At 38.5% G+C, this 24641-nt stretch overlaps 1 protein-coding gene across 4 annotated transcripts in view; it reads right to left on the reverse strand.

The window, feature by feature from the left end:
* Positions 1–737: 737 nt before the first annotated feature.
* The window catches only part of nbas (NBAS subunit of NRZ tethering complex), a 233695-nt gene continuing 209791 nt past the window's right edge, over positions 738–24641 (reverse strand). For all 4 annotated transcript variants that reach the window (XM_047387102.1, XM_047387101.1, XM_047387103.1 and 1 more), the window contains exons 51-53: positions 21005–21152; positions 19661–19795; positions 738–1678 (exon numbers count right to left, since the gene is read on the reverse strand). In XM_047387102.1, the coding sequence (XP_047243058.1) occupies positions 1403–1678; positions 19661–19795; positions 21005–21152 (559 nt within the window). In that variant the 3' untranslated portion in view covers positions 738–1402. The remainder of the gene's footprint in view (positions 1679–19660; positions 19796–21004; positions 21153–24641) is intronic.

Below are 24641 nucleotides of genomic sequence, written 5' to 3' on the forward strand. Positions count from 1 at the left end.
TTTCCTTAGATAGAAAAACTTTTTATCCAATTTGAATAAAAAGCTAACTCTGACTGCACTGTTCAATGGTTAGGATTAATTGGAATGTATGTACCTGACTTTTGTGAAGTGCCTTGAGACGACGTGTTGTTTATTTATCCTTTAACTTTGTGTAAACAATTAACAAAGCTACCTGCTTGACCTTGTTTGGAACAAGCTTAAAAAAAGTGCACCTCCGCTGCTTTGACAAGTGAGGTTTTATGCAATTTACTTTGCTTTGCAAAAAAAAAAAAAAAAAAAAAAGCTATTTTTTCCTTTAAGTAATTATCCATGTTGAGGAAAGAAAAGGTTTAAATATTGTGGACGAAATCATACTCCCCAGCTAACAATAGCTGGGGAACACTTCACCAAACTGTTTTCAAATAATTGTGCAACACAACAAAAAGTGCATTTGAGGGCCAGGATAAATACATCAGCATTGTTTGGGTCAGAGGGCTGTAATTATCCTCAGAACAACATGAAATTGCTGCAATTATGATGTAAATGTTTTTAATGTATTCATTTGGGAAGGGTAACACCTCTGCAAAATCCTTCCATTTATGACAAACGTGAAGTTGAGAAAAGGTAAAGATTTCTCTTTCAACAAAGATGAGACCTCCCAATGATCTATAGATGTGTACAGATGGGAAGATGCGCCAACGGCATATTTTTCTATCCAGCAAAGTAACAGATGCATAAAATAAAAACAAAATGCCTCATTATCATTACATGTTCCTTTATTTCAGATCTGACAGGTGGGACGGCTTGAAAACCACAGCCATCTTGTATTGATTTAGCTGGAACAAACAATTCTGACAACATTGTCATACACACACATTCATGTTTATTCCTAAAACACACACACACAGCATGGGGCAGCAGCGGGGCTAATTTGTTTAGAGGAAATTAATTAGTTATTATTAGGGAGAAAACAACGGAGCAGAGGCTGTGTGTTTAACGGCGTGACGTTAAAGAGGCAAACCTGTCATGGAACAATGGGCTGATATCCACCCACCGCTCCTAGCTACTGCTCCATTACTTTGTCACACAATAGGAGACGTTCCGCGCCTATAAATGCGAGGAGCTTGTGTGGTTTCTGATTAGTCCCTCCGTCTGAACGCTCATGCTCGTGACTGAGTGACAGCTGAGGATGGGGTAGTGTATTTATGTGACAATTTCTAAATGAGCCTATGTTTAAGTATTAAAGGCATCCCATTTTATGCTGTTTGCTGTTGACATATTTTTTTCTTGATGAACCCCAAACCTAATTAGCAAACAAAATGCAGATATATGGCTTGCTAGAACTCTTATGTTCCCCATCTATGTCTTCTGATACAGTTTGTGGTCAAAAACATCCTCTTCGTCCTGCTGTTATTTAACTTCCTCACAGCCACTTCTTGACCACGGCCAAAGCAGAGTTAAAGGTGAACTGGGCTTGGTGGGTACCGCGGTGAGCAAGCAGCAGGGAGCCAGCCTCTGGCCGGTGGCCTGCCGCAATCAGGTCCGCAGCAGCTTTTTCCACATCCCAGCCTCCCTCCTGCTGGTGAGACAGCATGTGGGAGCTGAGCAGAGGGTACAAGGCCGAGGAGACACAGCCCACCAAGAGGCCCGCATCCAGGAGCAACGAAAGTAGCTCTGTGTCGCAGGAGGAGGCAGTCTCCTGCAGGGAAAAAAGATAGGGTTCGAACAAGTGTAAACACACATGTGATAAAACCTAAATGATACAAACCTGTTTTGGGTGGTAATCTCTGCAAAGATTATATTAAAAAGAGGAATTCAGCCCCCTTTACTTTAATATCCTCAAATAAAATCTAGCGCAACCAATTGCTGTACCTGTATTTTATTCCTATTTAATTATTGCATGATAGACCAACACAAAATAATGCAAAGTGTAAAGAAATGGATACATGTTTATGCATGTTTTTTACAACCAATAATCTAAAATCTTTATTCTAATACCCCTGAATGAAATCTACTACAACCAATTGTCTTCAGAAGTCAAGTAATTAGTAAACAGAGTTTTCCGGTGTTCAATTTAAACCAGATATAAATACAGAAGTTCTGTGAAGACCAAGGTAAATGAACTATAGGTGTGAAAGTGGCTTTGGAGAACATTAATTAACAAAAAGCATCAGACAGAACCGCACACACAGCAGACAGGGTAGGGAGAAAGCTGTGGAGAAGTTTAGAGCAGGGTTAGGTTATAAAACAAATCCCAAGCATTGAACATCTCACTGAGCTCTGTTCAATCAACAATCTGAAAATGGAAAGGATATGGCACTTCTGCAAACTTACCAAGACATGGCCGTCCACCTAAACAGAAGGACTGAGCCAGGAGAGCATTTATTAAAGAAGCAGCCAAGAGGTCAATGGTATATCTGAAGGAGCTCAATAGAGATGATTGGCACACAAAACACAAAGGTTTAAAAACTGATTATGGGTACAAGGTTTTTAAGCAAACTAAAAAAATCCTGAGTACCAGGACTTACTCTGTGTCCATCTCCTGTTTATTGGCCACATTAAACAGAAACGAGACACAGTGAGTCCTGGTTCTCGGGATTTAAGACTCTGGAGCAAATGCAGAAATCCACAACTCAGGTGGAGAATATGTCTACATGACCTGAACTACATAAATCTGGCTTTTCTAGAACATTGGCAAGATTATAGAAAGTGTTGATTTGCCGTTTGCCAACAGCAAACTATTTCTCCTCCCGACATATAAGGGATACATCTGGACGAACGACCAACATGGAAAAGGCTAAGTGAGGAGCAACAGTTTACATCGCCATGAACACGCCAACCAAAGTAAAATATGCTGGTGTCAGTATTTTGATGCAGGGATGCAAACCTTTAGGGAGCTATAAAAAGGGGGACTGGTGAGGTGTTGAAGCTTCCAGTAGGACGATTTAATGTACAGCCAGAGCTACAATAGAGTGCTTTGGATCAAGAATGGCCCAGCCGACATCCAAACCAAATTACAATTTCGAATCCGTCAACACTCTAAAATTAATGATCAAGGACACTCTCCATCCAATCTGACTGAGCCCATAAGAGTTGCAGCTGTAACTACAGTAAACGGGATTTTTAAAAGCATTGATTTCAAGGGAATGAATATAAATGTAGACCACACTTTACACATTTTTATTTGTAGAAAAACTTCGTTTTACTTCACAATTATGTGCTACTTTGTGTTGGTCTATCACTTTAAATCACAATAATTCACATTGAAGCTTGAGGTGTTAAAGGAATGAAATGTGAAAGTTTGAACAGTAGGGATACTTCTGCTGAAACACTGAAAACATTTCTGCATCAGCAGCAGAATGTGTGAGCTGTGAATGATTACATTGTCCCATGCTTGACAAAACCTGATGGGGTCACAGTGTCGCATCAAATCTTATATTGACCCTGAAGCGGACCACCACTCCCTCTGGAATGAGCCTTCACACACACATCAGACGCACACTTATTTCTCCTCAGTCACTTGTATTTTCAAGAGGAACTGTCTAAGCCTCCAAAAGAACAATTGTAAGCACAGGAACTGACCTCTATGTAATATTTCCACCACATCATCTGCCTTCTTACATCAGTCAATTACATGCAAATTCCACCCACTAAATGATGCAGTGAGTGGTGTACAGGGCATGAAAAATCAAGGCTGAGTGCTGAGGGTTGAGAGGTCGTCTCTCTGCCTTTCGCTGTGACTCAGCCCTTCTCCTCTGTGACCTCTCACCTGTTGGCTCTCTCCATTATTAAGCTCGCACTTTGTGAAACTTTACACATGTGCGCGGAGACAACAGCCAGTCCTTGTCAGGGTATTTTTGGAGCTGAAGCAGATCAATTATACATGTGGGCCCCATGTTGTGTCCTCTTTTTGTGGAGATGGTGAGCGAAGTCGGATGAGTTTCTGCACCCCCCCCCCGCACCCTCTAAAATATCTCAGTGTCAGCCTCATTTTCTTTTTCTTTTTTTTTCCACCTCTTGTTTTGAGGACAGTTCATCCTTTAAAAAAAAAAAAAACGCTATTGAGCTTTAAAACAAAGGCATGATAGGGCCTGAGTATTTCACAAGAGACTTCTCAAATATTTAGCTGATGTCACTGATGATGACACAGAGCCCTGGTGCAAATACTGATCAAATTTTGCTGCAGTGTTAGAAGATCTCCAGAAGAACATTACTATTCAAGTTTTGTTAGCATTTTCAGTTCAAGTAGACCAAAAGTGCATGGTTAGTTTGAGACTAAGGGAAGACCGAGCTGACAGCTAATGCTTATGGACATCGAGTTCTGCATGTCATGCATGAGTAATAATTTAATTTCTGCATTTTCCATTGAGAGACACGAGTGGATTAATCGTGACAAGCTGGGGCAGGGGAACCGAGATGGATGATGAGGTCATTTCAACATAATGACAATTAAGAGAATGAATTCAAGAAAGAAGTGGGAGTGTGGCAAACCTATGATGAAAATAAGGAGGATGAGCCAAAGCAGAGTAGGGAAGGCATGCACTCAAAGCAGCTGCTGCATACATTTTTAAATGTACCGAAGACTTCCAGGAGCTTAGTACACACCAGAGCCAAAGTGAAACATTTCAAAATACCTTCGCATTTTGGATCAGACCTTTTCTTTTTGCTGCTTCAACAGAGCCCCCCAACATATGTTTGACAAGGTCTGAAGCTGTGGTAGATGTTGACCTATTTCGAAACCTAACATCATATGATTATCTTTTTAAAAAGTACAGACAAAGAACAAACATATGTGTATGTATGTCATGTGGGAAGAATGGCCAAATAAGTTTATTAGTGTTGGGCTGGTTTTAATTTAGTTCATTTTGTTTACCTGTGTCTCCTGGATGGAGGCACTGACTGGGCTACTGCTGCTACTAACTCTTTATACCACGGCTTCTGTTGGTTTTATCCTCTTTCCCGTCTTCTCAACCACCAGATGGCAGCTCGCACTGGTGCTGGTTCAGATAAAGGTTTCTTCCTGAAAAACCGAATCAATCCTTTCCACTGTCAGCACATGTTTGTTCAATGAAAGACGGTTGCAACTTTAATTGCTAGATGGAGTTGGCTTAGCTTCATTTAATAAACAAAGACGTCACCAAATATTACATCATTTTAATTTGACTGTATTGCGTTATGTTTTGCATTGACTGTAGCATATATAATTTGATCTGAATATGACTCTGACTGGATTGGAATAAAGTGGATCGATCTAAACCTAACTTGGGTAGGAATTTGACCTGTTTGCCTTGTTAAGTATCTTGAGACTGAATTCAACTGAATTTATCTGATAACGTTTTGGAGACCAATGAATTTTCTAAAATCCTGCAACATTAATAAACTAAATAAATCAGACTAAACCACAAATTCCTAAGGGCAGCTGACAAAACTGGTGCACAGCCATGCCAAACATTTCACTGTATAGAAGACAATAATGAAAACTATTTTTTGGAGACCTAAACAAGAAAGTGACAAAATATACAGCTAAAATGTAAAGCCCTGTTTATAACCATGCTGTTAAAAGTACCAGGAATATGAGGAAAATATACTTTCTAAAATTTTAGGTTTTACCTAAATGTTTTAAACTGTTCTGTAAAACTCTATTCATTACTTTTTAGCATCAGGAAAGCACTCCTTTTAGGGCCCATAGAAACAGTGAGCTAATAGATCTGCAACATTTCCAGCTTCAATAACCCAGTTTCGGCTGCTGATTTTTTTCATGCTAAAGTGACAATATTTATTTAAATTTGGATTAAATAGTTCTGAAATCTTGTTAACATATAGTACGCTGTATTCTAATGAGGCAGTTTCATCACTTTTGCCAAATGCCTTTGCCAGATAACTGAGCTATTGCAGCTCGTAATGATGAGTGAACCAATTTCCAAAATGTTATTCAGGCTGTAACAGTCAGCAGCATGTAGAGTAATAGCAACTCTGTCTGAAAAGGGAAAAACAGTGGTTAATACGCATTAAAATATTGTTTTTCCTTAGCTTCTTTTATAATTCTGTGATGTTAACAGACTTGAAACTCACCATAAACAGCATGTTTTATAAATTTGCTTTAAAAAACTACTTAAAACACTTTTCCGTTTTATTTTTACATTTAATACCTGATGAATAACCTAAAAAAAGTAGCTCAAAGTTGGGATAGGTAGATCTATTGAAACATTTTTTCTCTAAATGCTAAAAAGATGATTACATTAATGCTACAATGATAAATGTGAGAATAAACTGCCTGGCAATGTTCCATACTATCGCAAAAACGGCATAACTTTAATATTAAGCTACAAACTTTGCTGTTAATTACAGTTAGTAATTAATGACTTAACTGTAGAGCTCTCCAATACTTGATAAATCAAATTTAAAAGATTAGATCCCAAAAAAAGACACATTTTGGTCATATGCAGTTTCTGCACACAAACATTTTCCCCACTTTTCGTCGACTCGCCCAAATTATTGAACTAACCTGACCCATACATTAACCTGAATCATTGCTGCTTCTGTGTTATGTAACTGACTGTAAGGTGACTCAACATTAGCCATCAGGGAGGGGAGATGAGGGTGTCAGGGAACAAATTAGAGTTGCAGCACACAGGAGAATTATCAGATACAGGCAGCGTGGGCTCCAAAATACACAAACATTTTGTGTTTTTGCAGGAAACTGTGACCACTGCAGAGAAAGAAATATGTAAATAAACTTTTGTCTTTCTTGCATAGTTTTGTTTATCATGGAAGAGTTGAACAGACCTGCAGAGAAGAGAATGCAAGCAGAGACTTCAAAAATTATGTTCAACCCCCCCACACAACACATACACACATGCTCACACACACACCCCTATACCTCCCAGGCTATTACAGTTTGACAGTGTCAAGAGAGACAGCCGATTTGAGTCTTGGAGCCAGCCGGATTGACAGCTGAGCTGAAAATAGATGTGAAGAAGCATGTGAGAAATGGAGGGCTGGAGTGGAATCTTGATATTAAAGCAGCACAGATAACTTTGTGTCCTCCTAGCAGCATCAAGAGCTCAGTCACATTTCAGGCATGAGTGTTAATCAAGCATTCTCACCTCCTGTATAAGCATGCAGCATTAGAGTGCTGAGTGTAATGACAAAGTTTGGATCGCCCCAATATGCTACAACTAAATTCTATATACTGGAGCTTACAGTGAAGTGAAAAACATTTCACCTTGGAGACTGTAGTCAGAACAGATCTGCAGACAGATCAGGATGCAGCTTCTCTGGGAAAAGAACCCTTTAGCATTTTGTTGCAAAAATTAATACAACCAACATCTGCAAAAAAAGTTGCCCTTCATGTCTCAGTTGGTCTGTTCCTTTGTGGGATTTTCAGAGGGAGTGATGCCAACACTGACTACAAACTTACTTGTTTGTAATACGAAAAACCTCTGATTTACTACAACATACCAAAACACAACAAACATACTTTAACTTTGTCCAAACACAAGAAAGGCTGCACAAGAGCATCTACAAAGTGCCTAATTGGACAATTATTTTGTTATTAACAGGTTCAAGCACTAATTGTAAAAAATAGGCATGTGTGGTTTTAGTCAAGTCAGGGTGACAATTTCCTGACACCAGTGGTCCATTTACACTGAGGCTTAAATGCACCACAAACTAAAATTACTGCTGCCATCTAATTTAACACGACCTTCCGCAACAATAGCTTTTCTTTCTTACAGTGAACTTGGGCCCTTTTCACACATTACCTCTTGCATATGCCATCAGAAGCTTTTCCTGTCTTTTGGTGTCATGTGTGATAGGTAAAATAAGAGGTTGGAGATGACATGCTGCAGAAAATCCTCTGTGTTGGCAGTCACAGTAGGTAGTCACATAACTGAGATGGTGTTTGTCAGTAAAGTAGAGGAGGACAATGTTTCATGGTTACAGGCTTGTTTTCTGTAAACTAGAGATTCACTGATCAGAATTTGTTTTGCAGATGTCTGATCTTCAGTTTTTGCTAAGCTTTGTTCTGCCAGTACCAATTTTAGTCCATGTAGATTTCTCTTTGCGATCTATAATATGAAAAGATATAAAACAGCAGGAGTCTTACTGATGTGAGACGTCTTTAATTATATATAGGAGTGGAGGCAATGTGTGAGAGAGCAGTCAATGATTTTAGGATTTTAACGTGATTTTCTAAAAAAACTAAACGAATAGAGTTTAAATTGTGACCTTGCTTTTCCAATAAAGCAATATTTCTTTGCATTTTCCAAAGTATATAGATGCTTACATTTAGATTTTTTAAGGCTACAAGTATTTCCAAATCCAGCATGTTCCATAACATCAAGCACGGAAGATCAAGCTAAAAATCGACTGATCCAGGTGGATCACTAGTTTAAAAACACTGGACTGTGTAAATTACTTGGGAAAGAATTGGCGGCTACCCAAGTAATTTATTTGGCTTAAATAAAAACAAAGTGTGAAAAAAAGACTAAATTAACCGGGCACTAAGCAGCAACATATTTATTTAATTCAATTCAGTTCATTATATAGCACCAATTCACAACATGTCGCCTCAAGGAACGTTACAAAGTCAATTCAATTGAATCGTACAGACTCCAAGCCAAGTACATACATTCCAATTGATCCAAGTTATTAAACAATGCAGACTAATTCAGTTTATTATTCAAAGTGGTTCAAAAGTTTTCTCTCTAAGGAAACCGAGCAGATTGGATCGAGTCAGTGACTTGCAGCATTCACCCCTCCTGGATGAGCATGTAGCAACAGCAGACAGTCGCTTGCAATGTGTCACTAACTTTGCAGCAATCCCCTATACTGAGCATGCATGTAGCGACAGTGGAAAGGAAAACTCTCCTTTAACAGGAAGAAACCTCCAGCATTACCAGGCTCATTGTGAGCGGCCATCTACCACGACCGACTTTCAGTCGGTTTGAGGTTTTAGCAAAACTTGAAAACATATCCAACCAGGTACTAAAAATAGTAATGGTGCCACGTAAACGTTACTGATGGAAAAGCCTAAAAAACAAGTAGATCCGTGCCAAACAGCGCTCACTAGAGACTACTGGAAAAGAGGCATTAGAGACCAATTATTGTAACAGTCATGTATCTGGACTTTGGGGCAAAGCCAAAGTAGCCACTGCATGTGCATTGAAAACAGGCAAACACCATGCAGAAAGACCACAGACAGGGATTCAAACCCAGGATCCCTTTTCTTCAAGCCAACAGGGCTAACAAGCACAATGCTGTGCAGCCTGTGTCATATTTAATTAAAATAGAATAAATAAAAATGAATTTGACATGGCAAAGCAGCACATCAGCTATACTGACCCAACATAGGGGGTAAATTATGATAGTTATGTAGAATTAGTGGCATTATGCTAGGTTTAGCTGAAAATTATTTATTCACACTGAAAGAAGCAAGACAAAAAGAAGAAATAACTTCTTCAGAGTTATAAAGAAAAAGAAAATACAACATTAGGTAAATGGGACAGGAAATAAGGTCTGGTATTACAAATATGTTTTACAAACTCTTCTTTTTTCAAGACCTGAAAGTGAAATTAAAATTCTATATTGTTTCAGACCTTTCCAGACTAAGAAGCAAGATTGGTTTATTTAAAAGGAGTCAGAGACAATCGATTGGCAACTGGCTTCTTTACGTATTGTTACATTTTGTAAAGGATCGTTTTAACCCCGACAGGCCATTTGGGTAATGCCAGGAAGTGACATTCAGTCACAAAGTAGGGAGTCTTTAGTAGCAGGAATGTTGGCTAAACCACCATTTTGAACTCTGATGCCTCTTGTAAAGGACAAGTCACTCTTTAACTTGAAACTAGATCTACACATCTGCTGAAGGTTTTCTGCTCTCCTCATGTTGTTCCACAGATGTCTCTTCTGCTCTGAGCCTGATGAACAAATCAATAGAAACCAAATCTAATTGTGGAGGGAATACACCCATCATGCCCTTCTTCCTTTGTCAGGGGTCAACAACCTTGAGAAAATGAAAACTTATCGGAGCTGTACATGTTCTGTGCTAAGGTGGGTTTGTCGGGTAGAAAGATCCTCAAATCTTCAGAAAGGCTTCCAACAGCACACGGCCTGTCTCTTCAGAGAGTTCAAACACAAGAAGTATCTTCTAAATCCTGCAAATTTTCTCATACTCACAGCCGGTGTTCACTTTGAGTGAACAAACCCTCAGTTTGACAAGACAATTGGCATACCAAACTAAAACCATAAGATGTAGCCCACCACCCCCACCGGTTCTCACTTGCGTTTAGCTTCTCATCTTGTCAGAGACAGCCAAAGTAGTCTTCCCTGTTTGTTTTCAAAAGCCACTAAATGGGACGTGAATTGTATGGTCAATATTTTGTATGTCTGTTTTCCATTCGTGGTCAGTACATCACTCATTTCCTGTCTACATCTTGGTTGCCATCTACCGCCTTCAGATAAATCCAAATGAGAACTTAATTGGGAGTGCCGAACACGTACAATGATTAATACATTATGCATAGCCAAGCCTTCTTTTATCATTTAAATCATAACGCTCCTTTGGAATGCTAGACAACACACAACTATCTCCTCTCCTCCTCCTCTCATCCTTCTCTGTTTCTCCTCAGGCTCTGCTTCCCTTCACTCTGCCTGTCCCTGGGCTTTAGCGGTACATCAATCTGAAGTGTGCACACACACAAACACCATTTTGCTTACAGCAAAACGTGATTGAAAGTGACAGAAGAGGCTGTAAAGCCCCAAAAAATATATACGTGGGTTGTGATGCAGCTGAACAAAAAACAAATACACACCTTTAGTGAGCAAGTCAAGGATCAACGCACTGAGTAGTAAGCAAACCTAGTTAGCTTAATAGGTCCAATATGGGACCCAAGCTGTAAATAATCCCATTTAAACAAGTAATTAGACACATAATCACTAAGTCAAACACATGCATGTGGAAGCCTTTTGTCTTTACTTCAGTGAGCAGATGGAGAACAAACTGTTTCTTTGGACAGGCCTTTTGGTTAACCTAACTACAAACTCTAACATGAGGTGCAAAGTGAACGCAAGTAAAAAGCAAAACAGGCTAGTAAAAAGGGAGGAGAAGAAGCAATTAAGTTGTGAACTGACCGTTCCCTAAGTCCTAACTGACAGTCAGACAACATAAGTAGGCCCAGGGAGCATTGATGTTGCGATAGATTAAATTATGTGTTCAACTCCAAATTCCAACTATTGTTGGCAGCCCTGTTATTCTCTATTGAATTTGAGGGAATTGTTGCACTGTAGCAGCCCTAGCCGTCATGGTAGTGTTTCAGGTTTCACTGCATAAGCCTTAGTCTTCATCCTAAATGCACTGACACTGCTGATGGTTAAATTACTCAATTGGAATTTACACCCAGATAATTAATACTAGCAGCTTAAAAAAGGCCAGGTGAATAAATTAAATTTCACATTATTCTTGAAACATTCTTGTAGCACTTACAAATGAGATGAAGTAGGTGCACAAGCAAGTGTACATGCAATGCTTTTTACATAGATTTTTAATATCAGTTTAGTATAAAGGTAGAATATGTAGGATTTTTATAAGAATGTAGTATTCCAATGCTTATTATTATAATTAGTAGAAAATGGTACAGTAGGTAGTATTTAGGTAAATCCTAAGTCTTACTCTGAGTGTTATTGAAACATTACGTTTGCCCACATAATACAATTGCATATTTGCTTTGTGATTTATTAGTGAATGAAAATACACAAAACAGTTATCCTCTAGCATTACCTTCCTATGCATGTGTTACTCTGTCATACACAGCTTAATCTCAAGATAAGCCAGGAAGCTACACACTTTTACTAAAGGTAAAGAAGTTCTGAGCATAGCAACCCCTAACCCATAGCACACACATTCACAACTGCTACTAATTGTCACTGAGACAACTGAGTAGCACTCAGTTGTCCCGGGGATGGATGTACCAAGACAATTGAGTGCTGCTCAGTTGTCTCGGGACATCCATCCTACCATGTGGTAGTAATTTACATAATCTCATACTGCGCTATGCAGATGCTCTGTCTGCACTGATGAAGATTCACACCGTAACATGCTAAAAGCCTTAAGTGGCTGAAATGGCTGGGTCCTGTGTTTGTTATCTGATGAATTCAGCCAATACTTGTTTGGCCATTTAGGGGCACCCACTGATAATGTATCATCCCCAGATGCTCAGGCATTAACCAGTATATATTAAATTGAAATAAGAAAACACCAATGCCTTGGCAAACACAACTCAGGCCTGTTGCAGTAGCACACTGTACATTTAAAGTCTTCATCCTAATAAACACACAAGCACACACTATATAAAATAGGGGCACATCATAAACAACGCACACACATACTTCAAATATTTAACAATAGTTGATGTTTTACGAAATGCGCTACATTTCTTTATGTTTAGATTTGTGTAAAACTCGATTTTGGACTTGAAAACATATGTGGCAAGAAAGGAAACAATGTGACAGTTTCAGGAAAATGTACCATTCAGAGGCAGCAGGTTAAAGCAAAATCTGATCACCAAATCTAAATTCAAGCAGCTATGGGACCAAACAGTACTTCTACTGGCAGCTATAAGTAGGTTTTAGGTGTGGCAACAGCGAGTAGTCACCCTTGCTGATTTACTGTCCTACTATAAGTTTACTAATGTAAAATGGTAAAAGGCTGTGTGTCTGGTCTTTTTTTCTTTCTAAGAATGAGCTTCTTGTTGGGTCAATTAGGAGGTGTGCTTGAACTCCATATTAGAGGCTAAAGCTGGGAAATATGTTACTGTTATTGTCAACTTCACCTCTACCATTTAAAAAATTACCACCTTAAGCAATACCAAACTAAAGATGATATGAAAGTGATGGTAAAAGGAAAATGGAAGTACAAATAGAACATTAGTTTGTATATGTGTTGTATGTACACTAGGCTGTACAGAGCTCCTTTACACTAGTAGGATGGTTCTTGTCAGGCCTTTAGCTTTGTTCCCCATTAGGGTAGACTTGCTCCCTCTTCAAGAGCTCTACTCTTCTCCTCCATAGCTTTACATCTTCTCTAAAATGAGCAGGACAGGGAGAGCAGAAAATGAGAAGACACTTTGTAACACTGCCCTGAAAGAAGATAAAGGAGCACACTGCATTTTTCTGCATCAAGAATGCATCCCAATCCTCATTACTTGCTCCACCACCTCTTTGTCTACTTTGAGAAAACTACAGGCCACACTCTCACTTCCCTCCTCCTTTTCTTTTTTTTTTATTTTAAAGATTTTTTTGCAGCACTAGTTGCCTTTATTTTTCCAGTATTTTTTGACAGTAGATAAACAGGAAATGGGGACGGAGCAAGAGGCGAGGACATGCGGCAAATGCCGTCGGGGCCGGGACTCGAACCTGAGACGGCTGCATCGAGGAATAAGGCCTCTGTATATGGGTCGTGCGCTTAACTCCCCACAGCACCAGCGCTGCACCCCTGTCCACCCTTTCCAAGTTCTCCAGCACTCATTGAGGTGTCCCCCTTCAGAGCTCAGCAGTACTATTTACCTTTTATACAGCACCAACTCAAATAATGTAGCACAAAATTTACACACATGCCGCAGCCAAAGCGTTTTTCTGAAACGCCATTATAATTAAAAAATTATCTTCATAAAATGTTGTTTAATCATTATCTCAGGGACATATCAGTGTTATTGATGGTGAGGAAAACTGTAATTGCTGACATCAGACACTGAACAGAGCCAGTAAAAATGTGCTTAAAGATAAAGGCTGCCAATCACTCCCAGCTGCATGTGGTTTTCATGCAGTTAATCACAAGTGCTGTGTTAATAAATTCATCGTGTGCTTCAGTCTGACACAACTTCAGGCTTGATAAAGTCATAATAAAGCATGAGTGACATTTAGGAAACCTTTCACGTTGTGATTCTGACTGGCGTGATGAAGTGAAACAAATTTTACAACAGAGCGAATCTCAATGAAACTCTTGAGCTAACTGAATGGTAAAAACACTCAATTAACAGTTAAGCATCTGTGTTAAAGCATCTCGCTATATTTCTAACTGACCAGGCTGAGCAAAAATCAATCACGTCTTATCCTGAGATACTGATCTGCTAATGGCTGCTACACAGCGGCCGTTGACAAGCCCGTGCTATTTGTAGATCTGATAAAACACCCCAGAGTACTGTCCTATCCTGTGAACTTGAATTACAGCAAAATAAAAATGAAAAAAGACCAAATTAACAGGTTAGAAAAGAATGTAAAATGACAGTGAAACATCACATAAAAAGGTTTTTCTTGTCAAGCTTACATATATCCCACAATTGTAATTAGAACTAAATAATTAACAATAAGGCTATGAGCAACCAAGTTCAATCCGATTTAGTTAAGTTTAATTACGTAGCACCAATCCACAAATAATGCCAACTCAAGACAAACAGGTGTTATTACTCTCCTGTTATGCGATATAAAATTCTGTCAAATCTAATTCAAACCAATCCATTTATACATTTCAATTCAGGAACAATTACATATGGTAATTCTTTACAAATTTTACAAACACTACAATTCAAGTAACACCTTAACTCCAACTGGTAAAAATGTTTCTTTTTGAAGAAACCCAGCTGTTTGAGTAAAGTAACTGACTTAAAAACAATTTTAATTTGTAGTAGGTAGCACTAGTCTAATTCCCATTTGGGATTCGGACATCTGAGTCCAAATCTTTAGCCCTCCATGTACAGTTATATATTCAGGTAAAATATTCAGTGTTACCTTTAAAGAGAGATAATGCTTCTGCATGTGCTCTAAAGAACTGCTTCAAATTTAATTCCAGTATGCATTTTCAGGTATTTTTAGATGTTTTGGGTGGAATGTTAAGAGGATTTATAATACTGTTATTATTTAAACTTTAGATGTACATGTAATATGAAAATAACATATATTTTATAGCATTATAACCTATATTCTTTCTGAATAAGTAAGCTCAATATCCCTTTGGCAACTTTCTTTCTAACTCTGGCATGAAAGTCCAGCACTTTTACATCCAGGTTACCAACCTAGCATAGGGTTTAGCTAACTACTAAAATCAATGTTGTTAGACACAATGAAACAGGAGATCTTTCTATGGGAAGAAAAAAGAACGAGCAAGAGATAGTAACAAAAATTCCTAAGCACACATGAATGGAGAGTTGAATGATAAAAAAGCAGAGAGAAGAAAGGTGGTTTGTATGTTGTCCTTGGTAAAAGCCTATACAAGCATGACTACAGGGATTGCTGGGGAAAATGCAAGCCACTAACTACTATCAAAGTGAAAGGTTTTAAGCCTAGTCTTTAAAGACTAGCAGACAAAAATGGGAGCTGGCATTTAAGGAAGAGCCCGAGAAAACAGCAGATTACTTTAAGAAATAGAAGTTACAATTTTAGGCCAAATTGTGAAATTGTTACACTTCTTTCTATCTTCAGTCGGCAATTGCCTTCATTCAGACAACTTTTGTGTATAGGAAGGTTCAATGTTCCCATTCCAATCATTAGAGAACAGCACACAGCTTGAAAAAAAACGTCAAAACTGCTTATCAAACGTATTGTTCCTGCTGATGGTGCTGAATAGCTGACTGAGGGGCAGTGTTTCATGTCCAAATGTAAGACCATTAAGTAAAACTTCAGTGAGTGGACAGATTGAAATTTAAATTACATAAGCATAAAAATGCAAACTATTATCCAAAAAATAAGTATTGAATAGTTGAGATGCGGAGATATACTGTATATTTTTGTATCTATCCAGTAGAACACCTTTATTTAAAGGTCAAAAGTACCTTTTAATGTAAAAGATAAGAGTGCTAGCACATACACTCACACAATGGGAAGAATTCACATATTTAAACAGATGCACACCTAGACCAGGAAATAAACATGCATTCATTTTCACAGTATCAAAGTGATATTTTTTTAGCTGTACTAGATATAAAATATCTAAATCTTAAACAAACACCGCTCTGTGCAGCTGTGAACAACCTTTTAAACATTAAGCTCTGAGGCTAGCAGACACAACATCATTTCTCAGTGGCGTGAGACACACTAGTTGCAATTTACTACTTGTACGTATATTCACTGACTATTTGATTTATATTTTGCAATTTCCAGACTATGTACCATAACTTAAATGTCAAATCACAAATGAAATGTAAAAAAATATTATTACCATCCATATGATGAACTTTTTAGCTCAGATCCAAGAGTATTTTTTAACCATACAACCTATTAAACATTCAAAGTTAACAGCTAAATACTAATTAAAAAACTGTTTGCATCAGCACATTGTAATACTGCAGTCTACAGTCAATCCTTGGATATCTGTGAGCTTTTATTCTTGAAGATATTTGTATTAAGTCAGGGTGTTCTAACCTCAAAGACAGAATAGGTGCCAAAAAAAAAGAAAATATTTTGGTGCATCAGTTATTGCATTACTCCCCTGAGTTAGAAGCTCCAGCTTTCTAGCATTTCCTTCAGCAAATTAAGAATAACCAGAGTTGGCCCTCTTTCAGATAACTATTTATTTTGCCATAACAAGCACAATTACACAAATGGAGAATCTGCTGCTTCCTACAAACTCTTTCTGCGAACAAAACCTGTGTAATAAAACTACTGGCAATGAGCAACATGGCTCCAAACACTTTATTTGCCTTTATTTACCCAGGAATGTACCAATGAAAACTAATATCACTTCTTCCAGGTGACATATTGGAACTCCTTATAGAAAACCTTTGAATAAATACACAGTGCTGGGAGAATCCCCTTACAGAATGGTTCTGATTTTCCTTTGTGTCGCACTTACACACGGTTTAGATCATTAAAGTAATTTTTATATCACACAAAGACAACCTGAATAAATACAAATTGCAGTTTTCAAACAATGACTATTTATGAGAGGGAATAAAAGCTATTCAAACCAACCTTAAAAACTAACTGCATGGCAAACCTAAAAACTGGCTCCCAACCTGGCAGGACTTAAAAAAATCAAGCACTGCGATAACTAAAACTGAGCGTTTAGAACAGTACAGAGAATATTTTTTGGGGGGGATCATCAACATGTTATTTTTTGGCCAATGTGAGACAGGCCTCTGTGTTCTTTTTGAGCAGTAGTGGTTTTCTCCCACAGTCTGTTTCTTAAGAGACTGAATTGTTATATTGCTGAAAAATTAACCACAGCTTTAGACTGAGGCAAATTAGGCCAGTGGTTTTATGACCCTCTGGGTGAGTTCTTGACGTGCTCTTGGAGTAGTTTTGCTAACCTGACCACACCTGGGAAGGTTCACCATTGTTTTATGTTTTCTCCATTTATGCATAACGGCTCTCACTGTGGCTTACTGGAGGCAGGAAATTCAAATAGGGCCATTTTGTTCTCAATAGCTTTTACCCCTTAATAAATAAAATCATTTGGAAAAAGCTTTTTAATTTCCTCAGGGGATCTTTGTCTGATATCAATTTTTTTTCTGAAGATCTGACATTTAAGTTAAATAAAAGCAAAAACAGAAGAAACCTTTATAGGCACACATACACTTTAAACTACAATATGCAACAAAAGCCAGACACAAACATCACTGTGTCCACAATGATCAGACACTTACTTAGTGCTGCAGTTGGATGATGAATACTAATGGTTATAAGTGACTCGGCAAAAACAAATGACTTTTATTAATTTAATTTAATTTCACATTTATTACACATTTGCCTATCTTTTTGCCTTTGTTATCTTCTCTCTCACACCCATTTCTAACCCAGATTTTTTAAATAAAATCACATATCATTTCTCTCACCGCCCTCCCCACTCTCGTCCTCCCTCAGTTCTTCCCGAATGTCACTGTGGTGTAAAAGCAGGTCAAACAAAACAGGAGCTTGATCATTTCATTTAATACAGGCTCAGACAGTTAATACTGAAGCTTTCTCTTATCTGATGAAGGAAGAAAGCGAGGGTCCACAGAGTCTGAGGGGCCTACTTTATGACAACTGCTTATCTGATGGGAGGAACTGTGGAGAGCATCCCACGTATTCTTGAAAGATTACTCTCTTATCTTAGCATGGATTATCAAAACCTGAACTAAAGGCAAATGGATGACAGCTACTTTATATAAATGTTAAAACTGATCTTTTTTGGAATATACCCCAAACATGCTTTAAAAAAGCACAGAGAGGCTATGTCTTTGGCTCCTCAGGATGAAGCCTGAAAACGTCTTTACTTTCGACTTTTTAGTCAGAGTTGTGTGCTAGAAAAGAAGTGAAACTCATATACAGAAGAATGTGAAACCACTGTTGACAGGATGAAGCACAAACTTTGATGCAGCTGCAGAAATCTGCCCATGTGGGACCTTCCCACAACTTTATTTCTGCAAGAAAAAATCTGTTTTGCTGATGCACAACTGTGATATATGAAGACTGGTCAAGAAGTTCAGCGTTCCAAGTTAAGAATAACAGCCTTCGTAAAACACAGATTTAAGATGCTTTCAAAGAGAACTTCTTAATATTTAGATTTTGATTCAAATATTTAGCATATTTATGAGTAGAATAGTAACCAAACCACTTTAGACCTCTTTGTCTGTCTGTCTGTATATATTTCATGTAAAAAATGTAAAAAAGATAAATGTTTTAAGCAAAAAAATAGGTTAATTTAAGAAGATCAGTTACAATGTGATAGAATGGAAAAGACTGCAGCTAAATTGTGTAACACTAAATCAAACAAAACTGACATAATGCTTCCTAAGGGGCCGAAATTAAAAAGCTGAACAAGATTGTACAATGAATAGCTGGGATTTTAAAACTTTTTTTATATTCCATTAATTCATTCATCCATCTTCTATACCGCTTATTTCATAGTGGGTCAAGGAGGGAGCTGGTGCCCATCTCCAGCAGTCTACGGGCGAGAGGCGGTGTACACCCTGGACAGGTCGCCAGTCCATGGCAGGGCAACACAAAAACACACAGGACAAACAACCATGCACACACTAAGTCACACCTAACAGTCATGTGTTTGGTACCCAGTGAGAACCCATGCATGCATGGGGAAACCATTGCAAACTCTATGCAGAAAGACCCCCGGCGGGAGTTGAACCCAGGACCTATCTTGCTGCAAGGCAACAGTGTACCAACTGAGCCACCGTGCAGCCTTTATATTCCAACCACCTTTTTTAATCGAGTCACAAAAAAATATTTCACACCAAGCATAAACTGAAACCATATTGGGTTCAAATTAACTCAATAAAAGTAGACACCCTCTGGACCACTTGTTCAAAAGAATAGTTAGTTGTAAAGAAACCAAAAGTATAATGGATTCAGTCATTTTAGGCAATTATCTAATAAAACTAGTATTCTCTCTAGTCTCTTTTACAACACGGTACGCAGGATTTTCTATATATATTTTTTTTTTTTTAGTATGGCTACAAACCAAAAACATCTGGGCTCTGACAGATGGTTGAGGGAATCAAGAAATCTGAAACACCATCTTGGGTTCAGTGAAGCTGTAAAATAGTGCCATTTTCAAAGTGCATAATTAATTGAACACTTATTAAAAATTCATTCAAAACTACTCTCCATGCAGTGAAGCCTGCTTAGTGTGAATTTGAACCTGGCACACTGCAGATTTTTTTTTTTTTTTTTTTTTTTTTACAGTGACACTTACTGCGCTCATGGTGTTGATCTGATCCAGAGTCAGCTGCAGCAGCTGCTCATCGCTGCTCTCAGACATTAGTTTCAGGGCGGGTTGCTGGAGGCTTGGCTGGTTTTGGAGCAGCAGTTGTGCAAGGTGTCGGATACACTGATGGAAGACAGAAAAGGGGGATGGATAAATGGTGGTGAGTGAGATGAGTTTGGCAAACCAAATGTATAAAAATGAGGACAGAAGACCAAAGATGGGAGAGAAAATAGGAAAAAAGAGTGAAGGTTAATCACTTTGCTTAAACTGTTTGGCCATAAAGGTTTATCCACAAACAAATGTGCACTGCAGACACTGGCTCCTGTTGCAGTCGCATCCTGTACTGTATGGATAACACAATGCAATCTGACTCCCTCATGCTTCGGTGGTTTCATTCCAGCAGTTTCAAATTAAAGCCATTCAGAACAGAGTAAAATGCCTCCATCTGTACCTCCCATCCCCTCCTTCCCACGGTAATATCAGACAGCCAGGCTGACACTAGCCTATTCACACTGAGTAGCATTACCACTAAACTAATATTACAGTCAGCTGGCCTTAGACATACAGGATGACATTTGGCTTGCTACTTGCGTAGTGCTCAGTAGGGCATAAATAGAATTAGGGGGTGTCGGTTATCAAAGAGCTTCTGGTGAAAATATGCTTTGCAAAAAGCACAGAGCTGATGCTAACACGTTGCTCGAGGTTCAATGCCTAATAGCTTTAGGCTCCTGTATTAAGATACTGGTTAAAATACTGGTGTTGCAGTGCGGGTCGCCTGAATTTTAACAAGCTTAGGGCAACGATGAGATAAAAAGACAGATTGAAAATGTGTAGGAGCCGCATTCATTATGCTTCATAGTGATACAGGAGTTACACAAGCAAAGAAACAGGTCCAACATTTACAGTTTTACAAAACATAAAAACCCATCATTTAATGATTTTTTGTTTTGTTTTTTTAAGAGTTGAAAATTATTATTGAATACATTATATAATTATATTTATAAAATTACAACATTTTGTCATGTTACAGCCGCACACTTCAATCTATTTTTTTGGGCATTTATGTGATAGACCAAACCAAAGAGCTCTGCATGATTGTGAATTGTGATAAAAAGAAACAAATGATTATAAACCTCTTTGAAATAAAAAGTAAAATTTGTGGTATGCCTTTAAATTTAGCCAAGATGTCAATCTAATGTGATTTAGTAAATCACATTAGATTGACATCTATACCATTTTCTTCAACATTACCTGCTACTACCAGCAGTCTAGATAACTGGAAGAAATCAGAAACCACTAGCAAGAAACTACTGCATCATTTTTGGTGGTTACCTGCACAGGGAGCTTGTGTTTGGTCTTATAGAGAGACCTCACCATGGAGACCAACTCCTGACCCAGGTCTAATCTACCCTCAGAAGCCTGGCAGCGGGTCAGCAGAGCTGAGGTCAGCATCACCCAGGGGTTACGCTCTGACTGGGCCCTGCAGACAGAAAGCAGCACATCAGTGTATTGTGTGTCGTTTTATACCAACAGTTCTGTGTTTGCTATACATAACAATAGACAAGTTTAAAAGCTTAACTACAAAGGTAAGTAGATATAATTAAAGAACCAACATTTTCCTTTGTTGCAATTCAGATGACAGTACTGAAATGCTTGTCACAACAAAACATAACAGAACATAGCTTTTGGATTTTCTTCTTAGAAATCTAGAATCACAACTTTTGGTCAACTTTTGTCATTCAGCACAGAGATCAAACCTATAATAAAAACACACATTTTAAAGGAGCTCGACCATCCGGGAGGGGCTCGGAGTAGAGCCGCTGCTCCTCCACATCAAGAGGAGCCAGTTGAGGTGGCTTGGGCATCTATACCGGATGCCTCCTGGACGCCTTCCTTGGGAGGTGTTCCAGGCATGTCCCACCGGGAGGAGACCCAGGACATGCTGGAGGGACTATGTCTCTCAGCCGGCCTGGGAACGCCTTGGGCTCCCCCCGGAGGAGCTGGAGGAGGTGTCTAGGGTTAGGGACGTCTGAGTGTCTCTGCTGAGTCTGCTGCCCCCGCGACCCGGTCCCGGATAAAGCGAAGATGACGAGTACGAGTACATTTTAAAGGCGTTCAGTTCTACACTTAATAAATACAATCAGCAGCTACTTTATTAGATACACCTGTTCAGTTGCTTGTTGACAGAATGAGAGATTTGCACTACTTGTGCCAAGCTGGTCTGAATGCTTCAGGAACTCCTGATCTACTGGCATTTTCACACATATCTACTATATCTTGGGTTTATAGACAATGAACTAAAAAGGAGAAAATATCTAATAAGCAGCAGTTGTGTGGACAAAAATGCTATGTTGATGTCAGAACTCAGAGGACAACAGGCGGACTAGTTCCAGATGATTCAAGGCCAACATTAACTCAAACAACCTCTCATTACAACCAAGGTATGAAGGTATAACATCTCTGGATGCCAACACGTTGAACCTTAAAGCAGATGGGCGACATCAGCAGAAGACCACATTGCATGCCATCCCTGTCAGCTAGGAACAAAAAATTGAGGGTACATATACACTGGTATGGTAAGTATAAATTTCAGCTACTACATTCAGATCTGCGTTTTACCCACAGCTTTCCTTAAGAAAGTTTTGCCTGTCATAACATCGATTTAACTCAAATAATAAACACATCCCTTTTTTCAGGTGTTTTCCCCCAGGCCCTAAAAACAGCAATTATGAAAACGCTATTTAAGAAGAGCTAATTGGACAAGCTGCTACTACAGAACTACAGGCCTATCTCAAACCTCCCCTTCATCAGCAAGATTATTGAAAAACTGTGTTTCAGCACTTAAACAACTTCCTAACAACGACCAACCGCTTCGATGTCTTCCAGTCAGGCTTCCTGCTCACCACAGTACAGAGACTGCTCTTGTTAAGGTGTTCAATGACATAATCTCATCTTTTAATTATTATTTTTTTATTCTCTTTAATTATTTAATTACCTTTATGCCACTGCAGTGTACTTTTCCTATTATGTCTCTTTTTCTTTTTTTTTCATGTACAGCACTTTGAATTGTCCTGCAACTCAAATGTGCTTTATAAATAAACTTGCCTTGCCTTACCTTGCCTTATTATTTAATTGCCCTTTTTAATTAATAAAGTATTTTTGAAGAAATTACACAATTTGGCATAAATAACTTGAAATGACCCCGTGTCAATGGTTGAGGCCAAAGGGGATATATTAGCACAGACTGAGCCTTGTTTAAACACAACAGCTGACCTGAGTATTGTTGCTAACCATGTTTATGCCCTTATGAGCTCAGTTCAATTCAATTCAATTCAGTTTATTTATATAGCGCCAATTCACAACACATGTCGTCTCAAGGCACTTCACAACAGTCAGGTACATACATTCCAATTAATCCTAATCATTCAACAGTGCAGTCAGATTCAGTTATTTATTCAAATTGGATAAAAAGTTTTTCTATCTAAGGAAACCCAGCAGATTGCATCCAGTCAGCGAGTTGCAGCATTCACTCCTCCTGGTTGAGCATGTAGAGACAGTGGACAGTCAATGGTGTTGACTTTGCAGCAATCCCTCATACTGAGCATGCATGTAACGATAGTGGAGAGGAAAAACTCCCTTTTAACAGGAAGAAACCTCCAGCAGAATCAGGCTCAGTGTGAGCGGCCATCTGCCACAACCGACTGGGGGTTTGAGGGAACAGAGCAGAGACACAAAGAACAAAGAAGCACTGATCCAGGAGTACTTTCTATGGGAAGGAAAAGTAAATGTTAATGGATGTGGCCTTTTATTCATTTCACCTAGAAAGAAAGAACAGATAAACTCTGAGCCAGTTTTCAAGGTTAGAGTCTGAAAGAGAGCACATAGAGTTTGTTACAGTTAAGCTCAGTCAATCGTCATGTCTAGGAGAGAGAAAGGGTTAAACACTAAAAGACAGGGCCATGTGGATCATCAGTAGAGGCTGAGCATTAAGCATTCAGTGTGCCCATCTTCTCACAACTACTTCCAACAAGATAATGCATCATGTTACAAAGCTCAAACTGGTTTTCTTAAAGGTCACAGTGACTGTATTCCAATAGCTTCTACAGTCACCAGATCACAATCTAAAAAAAAACCTTTGCATTGTGGTAGAACAGGGAATTTGCATCATGCATGTGCTTCTAACAAATTAACTGCAACCGTGTGATACTATCATGTTAATTTGGACCAAAATCATTAGGAAGCGATTTCAAAACTTTGTTGAACCTATAGAATTAAGTATCAAGGCAGCTCTGAGGCCAAAAGCGGGACAAACCCAGTAAGAGCAAAGTGTACCTATAAAGTGCTGAGCGTACAAGATGCAGCTCTTTTTTTAAATGGTACAGTAAATTATGGTACAGTAAATGTTTGCACAATTAATAATCCCTTCCTTGGTATCTCAAAATGAAACATGTTCATTGTTGTTGGATCACCTGACGATTGATAGTTTGTTGTTTTTTGTCATGTTGCTCAATCAGTTGATCTATAGAGTTGGAAGAAAGGCTCTCATACTGCTGGGAGTTGTCTTTACATATGTCCATCCAATGCCAATCCAATTCTAATATACCTAGATTCATATATAGATGTTTAAATCTGTGCAGGAGGTTTACTTTTGTTCGTCTAAAGTTTTGCAAGCATTCTGAAAGTTACACTGCAATCAATTCACAACGTTCTGCTCAGCAAACAGGAGCATTTATGGCTTTATTCATGATTGATGGAACACAAAAAAATCTGGGGTTATTTTATACATCGGGCATCTCAGATGCGATTTCAAGGAGGTAAGATTCACTAAGTGCGCATCTTGGCATGCTGACACAAGGAGGTGCATAAAGACATCTTTTTAAACAAATTACTTACAAGCTGTTTGGGATTTGTAATGATTTATTCTATTACTAAAACCTCCTTAAAAATTTTTTTTAAGTCTACTTGTCTT

This window comes from Girardinichthys multiradiatus, chromosome 15 (genome assembly GCF_021462225.1).
Source record: "Girardinichthys multiradiatus isolate DD_20200921_A chromosome 15, DD_fGirMul_XY1, whole genome shotgun sequence".
NCBI classification, from domain to species: Eukaryota; Metazoa; Chordata; class Actinopteri; order Cyprinodontiformes; family Goodeidae; genus Girardinichthys; species Girardinichthys multiradiatus.